The following is a 6,000-nucleotide window of genomic DNA, read 5'->3' on the forward strand; positions in this document are numbered from 1 at the left end:
AGTCTAAGCACCAGTAGGGAAAGCGTTAGACTTCAGACGGGCTCCATTCCAGTCTTAGCATCAGTAGGGCAAGCACTGGACTTTGGAGGCATTAGATTTACTATTCCCACTTCAATCTCAGCAATAGTAGTGACAGTGTTAGAATTCAGAGAGGTTATATTTACTATTCCCACTCAGTCAGTCAAGTACTATTCCCACTCCAATCTGTGGAACAGCAGGGAAAGTTTTGGACTTCGGAAGGATTAGATATACCATTCCCACTCATTATTGTTTAGTACAAAACATTTAAATACCTAACAACAGAAAATTATGAAATCATATTTTGTTTAAAAGATACACAGTATAATAACTAAAAAAATAAAGAAAAAAGAAATAATGAAAACAAGTATATATATATATATATATGTGTGTGTGTGTATGTGTATATATATATATACACACACATATATCAAAACAATACCCTTTCAGGCATAGAGTGACGCATACATTATGCAAAAAAGATGTAGAAAACTTTGGGTAGTTCTCAAAGTTCTCAAGTTTAGGTGGAAAGGAGCTCCTGTATAGAGCACCCTCAACACCAGCGACACTCTAGATCTGCTCACCTCAATTATCTGCTTTTCTATCAGAGTCTTTAAGCATAGGATTAGCACAGTGCCATCCATGCTGAGATAGAAAGGGACGAAGTCTTTTTCCATTTCTACAGCAAAGTCTTTAAGCAGAGGACTAGCACGGTGCTGTCCATGCCGAGCTGTAAAATGACAAAAGCCTTTTACCACTGCAGGCACAGCTTTGAATTGGTAAAATACTAACCAAGCTAACCTGAAATTAATAAAAGCAACCCCACATTAGACCTCTTCAGAGAGGTATAGCTTTGTCCAGACACAAGGGAGCACCCAGTATAAGTCAAAACAATAACCTTTCATGCATAGAGTGACGCATAAATTATGCAAAAAAGAAGTAGAGAACTCTGGGTAGTTCTCAAGTTTGGGTGGAAAGCAGCTCCTGTATAGAGCACCCTCAACACAAGCGACACTCTAGAATACAGGAGCTGCTTTTCACTTAAACTTGAGAACTACCGAGAGTTATCTGCTTCAAATATATATATATATATATATATATATATATATATATATATATATATATATATCAAGCAATATTCAATAAATTGAACATTTTTTGCACCGCATCATTTGAAGTCCGTGCCCCCTTCTTGTGAAGTTTGACTTTAACAGGATTACTTCTGGATATATATATAATATATATAGTCATTGAAAACCTTATTGTTTCCTTCATCCTGAGTGCGGCTTTTCCTGATGTTCTTGTGACGTGAGGATTTTTGAATTTACATAGCGGGTCCAGCGCCCGCCCACCTGCACCAGCCCCGTCTGGTGGAAGAGGTCGGAAGAAAGGCTGGAATCCTTCATGATTGATTGATTGCCTTGACAAAGGCAAACGCCGAAACGCGTCGTCCTTCATAAGCTAGCGCACAATAAAGTTTTGTGCCGTTTCCTGGTGTGCCGTCCTCTTATTCCAGGAATTGTTTCATGGAGAAGAAGAATTTAATTGCATATATATATACTGGCGGTCGCCAGTAGATAGTTATAGTTCGGACCGTGTTTCCATAGGAAATCTCAAAGTTCTATTTTGAATAACTTTGGCGCCGGTTGACGAATCCTCACGAAATTTTCAAAACTAATGGGGCGCTCCGCTCAGCTCCTACCCTGAAAGTCTCGGGGGGATTCGTCAAGTGGGGGCCGAGAAAAAAGGGGGTCCCAAAACGTATTTTCCCATAGGACCTTTAGTCGAAGGTACAGCCCGAACGGCTGAACAGAATTACTTGAAATTTGGCAGAGAGGTAGTCCTCAGGTCAGGGAAGTGCCTTTTGCATATATGGAGTCAATCTGTTCAGTATTTCCAGAGAAAATTGCATTTAAAAGCACATACATATCTATAGCCGCGCACCGTGCGCGCACCGTGCGCGCACCATGCACGCACCCTAACATGCGCGAGCGTAATTCTGATTGGTTGTTACATGTCACTCAACATTCGAATCGGTCGAAATCAGGAAGTGTCGGCCGCCATTTTGTTTGTTTTCAGTGCGAGAGTGGAAAAGGAAGGTGGCGAACGTGAAAAGGGGGCAGGGTAGAGAGTTCCTGACCCCCTAGCCTTTGTCAAGGGGTCCCTGAAGGACCCCGAAGGCAGAAAAAAACATTAAAACATTTTTTTTTTTTAATCGCGGGGGTGCGCGCACCGTGCGCGCACCGTGCGCTCGGTGAAAAACCATTAAAAAAAATGAATTGAAAAATAAATATATTAAAAAAAAATAATACATACATAACTTAGCATTTAAAAAAAACCATACAAATTCACTGAAAAAACCATAGGTTTCACACACGTTATAGTTAGGAATTAGCATTTAACAAACCTTGCAAATTCACTTAAAAAACCATAGGTTTTATAGTTAGGTGGATATTTCACTCGTAAAAAACCAATGAAATTCCCCCGTTATAGTTACTTCAGATAACTATAACTTGCGTGACCGCCACTCTATCACAAGGATGATGTCATCAGTGATGTCAAGAGTGATGCCACTGACCATGTCATGAGTGATGTAATATGTGACGTCATGAGCAGAGGATTGCGGGCGCGCAAATTATAGTTATCTGAAGTAACTATAACGGGGGAATTTCATTGGTTTTTTACAAGTGAAATATCCACCTAACTATAACATGTGTGAAACCTATGGTTTTTTAAGTGAATATATATATATATATATATATATATATATATATATATATATATATATATATATATAGTATAATTAAATTCACGTCCCCGTACAACCAGTTAAACACTGACACTTAGAAAAACCACTATTTAAATTAAACGACTACTAATAAAATAAAGAAGTAATACGTAAATAATAAATTACACAAATATTAATATTGAAAGCATGTAGGAATTTAATAAATAACTCAGCTGAAACAAATAATTTACATAATAAATAAACAATGAAAACATTTCAGAACTAGCAATCAAACAATAAAGATTATCAATTAATTCAAAATAATATAATTTCAGTATCTTCCCACCCTACATCCTACAAAACCAACAACTTGCTTCTAAAATAGAAATTACTAACAACATTATGAAAAATAAAATATACATTATTATTTACAATAAAATAAACAGTATAACAAATAGTCACTTAACTCGCATAATTATAAATCAATTAAATATGGAATTAACAATAACACATAATTAACATTAATATAAATTGACTAATATTCAATTAACCTCCCACCAGATTCCCCAACAAAATCAACAACTCCCTACTAAATTATAAATTACCAATTAAATTTAAAGAAAGTTAAATTACACATTTAAAATTACAAATTATATTAAAAAATATTACCAATTATACTAACAGTAGTAACACTTAATATTAGTATACTATCTAATATATATTAAGTTAAATAAACATCTCTTTTTTACACATATATTAAAGTAAACAATATTGAATACAACAATATTCTTTAAAATATCCTATAAACACAATATTCTTACCTTAGATATTCTGTTCCACTATATTTTGGTTGTCACGATGATTTTGACACGATATTCATGCTCCACAATATTTTTTATTCCACTATTAGTGTCATTCACCATTATAACAGAAGGGCCTGCAGATGCCAGAGTGGAGTCAGACTTGTAAACACTATTCGTAGTTACTGTCATGGTGAAAGATATGCTATATTGAGGGTATGGTATGCTTCCTAATAGACCAGGAAATGCCTGTGGCATGAGGGAGTGCAAATAACAGACACACACACCTGCTGCCCACCAGAGGCTGGGTCTGCAATGTGGCCCCTGATGGTGTCTGAACAGGTGACAGACGTCTGTGCGAATGGCTTGACCGAGGAACCTAGAGTAAAGACAGTGGTGTCACATCAGTGTTAAACAGGAAGCAATTCAATAAAATGAGGGCCTTTAGAAACCATGCTTACATTTTGCTGAATATCAGTAGTCAGCTTGAGTATTACATTTTAGAGCAAATGATAAGCCTTAGAAGTAAAAAATAATTTGAGGTTGTAAGTTGTCCATTAAATGGTGTTTTGAATCTTATCTTGCGTAACCATTATAAACACATTTCTGCTCAAAGACTCTAAACCAGCAGTTGCTTGAAATAGATTTGCATGTCAATTGGAATTGTGTGTGATTGAAGTCAATTTTAGGATATTTCGTAGTCAAAGTGAACCATGGAGAAGCAAGGAAGCGTGATCATGTTTACATTTCAATTCAATTTTCTCAAATTGTTCTCTTTTCTTCTGTTCTCTTTCCAGCATGATCTACAATTTTGTGAACTCCCCTTAACTGCCACAAGGTATATGAAGGACAATCAGATGAAGACGCATCGTAAATGCTTCCAGGGATTACCTGCATAAAGAAGAGTAGCCTCTTTTGCCAAAGACAGCCATTTCAGAAGGATATGATGTCTGTCCAGTCATGGAACATACTTGCTACGAGGACTGGAAAAATACACGGCAAGAGCCAGAATAAGCTGGAACCATCAAATGTTGTTTGAGGTGTTATAAGACTTTGGGAACATATAGACTCCCCAGAGAAAATTGATACTACAGAGGTGGATCACAGTTTTAAGCTTTGATGAAGCTTGTTGCCATGGAAACTGTCTGGGATTTTTAATCTAGAAAAAATTAGGGAATGCTGGATAGCCCAATACATTTCTATAATTCATTCAAATGCTTTGCTTTAAAACATTAGATTTTCATTTAGAAGCAGACACTACCTCTCTGAAAATGTTTGCAGTTCCGGGAGCTCTCTCTGTGGCAGTGTTGACTGCTGCAGGTTACTGTGAAACAATGAGTGGACAATGTGGACAAATTAAAAATTGATGAAGCAGATATTTCATTATTGTCAATTCTGTTACATCCAAGAGAAGGATATGCTTGGTCGACAATGCTACTCACAGAATACACGCCGCAAGAGCATCAACTAATTTAGGATATATAGGATTCGGTGAGCAGGGGATATGCAACAAAGCAAACGTCCTATAACCTTTACTGCTGCAAATTATACATTTTAGAGTATCTCATAACAGCATAATGAAGCAAATGTATTATGGCAATTAGTCACTGATATATAAAATGGAGCACTCCTCAAGCTGAGAACTACAAAGGAATCTAGGTCAAGAATAGCACAGACCTCTGAGTTCCTGCTCAAATTTGGCCATGAAAGTTGTTGAACCAACATGTATATCTTTTTAGCTCAATAGCATACCTGTATGTAAGAGATGCATATTTATGTCCTAGTTGGAGAACATGCAAAAAAAAAAAAGCAGATGATGGATGGAATGCTGAACAAATCAAACATTCACCTCAGTCACAGATCTGGGTTAAATCCAATACGTTTTTTGCTCTGCATGCTATTCCAGTTTGGACCCAGCCACATGCAAAGCAGGCTTGACTCTGCTCCTCATGGGAACTGTCTGGCCCGCCTCCCGGTATCGGAAATAAGCACCCTGGGACCAGTTTCAGGGTATTATCCCTTATCAGCCAGGCTAGCTTGAATCCAGTGATAGCGAGCACAGGACCCACGTCTGGGCAAACCATTCCCACTTAGGGCGACAAATGCAAAAAAAAAAAAAAAAGATCATAGACGGAATGCTGAACAAATCAAACATTCACCCCTGCCACTGAATTCAAGCTAGCCTGGTAGACGAGGGGTGATGCCCAGAAACCGGTGCCAGGATGCTTGTTTCCAGTCCAAGGAGGACCTGGCCTGCAAGTTCGGGCTGGACTGTTCCCATGGGGAGCAGGGTCAAGACTGATTTGCATATGGGTGGGTCCAAACTAGGGTGGCATGGTGAGAAAAAAACGATGGATTAAACCCATATCTGTGACTGGGGATGAATGTTTGATTTGATCAGCATTCCGTCCATCATTTGTTCTTTTTGCTATTTGGAGAACATGGCACGAGCAA

The 6,000-nt window shown here is 37.7% G+C and overlaps 1 protein-coding gene across 1 annotated transcript in view; it reads left to right on the plus strand.

The window, feature by feature from the left end:
- Nucleotides 1-5,339, plus strand: part of CNIH3 (cornichon family AMPA receptor auxiliary protein 3) — a 621,447-nt gene extending 616,108 nt beyond the window's left edge. The window contains exon 6 of the mRNA XM_085609126.1: nucleotides 4,344-5,339. Coding sequence (XP_085465252.1) covers nucleotides 4,344-4,374 — 31 coding nt within the window. The 3' untranslated portion in view covers nucleotides 4,375-5,339. The remainder of the gene's footprint in view (nucleotides 1-4,343) is intronic.
- Nucleotides 5,340-6,000: the final 661 nt, after the last annotated feature.

Source organism: Triturus cristatus, chromosome 6 (assembly GCF_964204655.1).
Source record: "Triturus cristatus chromosome 6, aTriCri1.1, whole genome shotgun sequence".
NCBI lineage: Eukaryota > Metazoa > Chordata > Amphibia > Caudata > Salamandridae > Triturus > Triturus cristatus.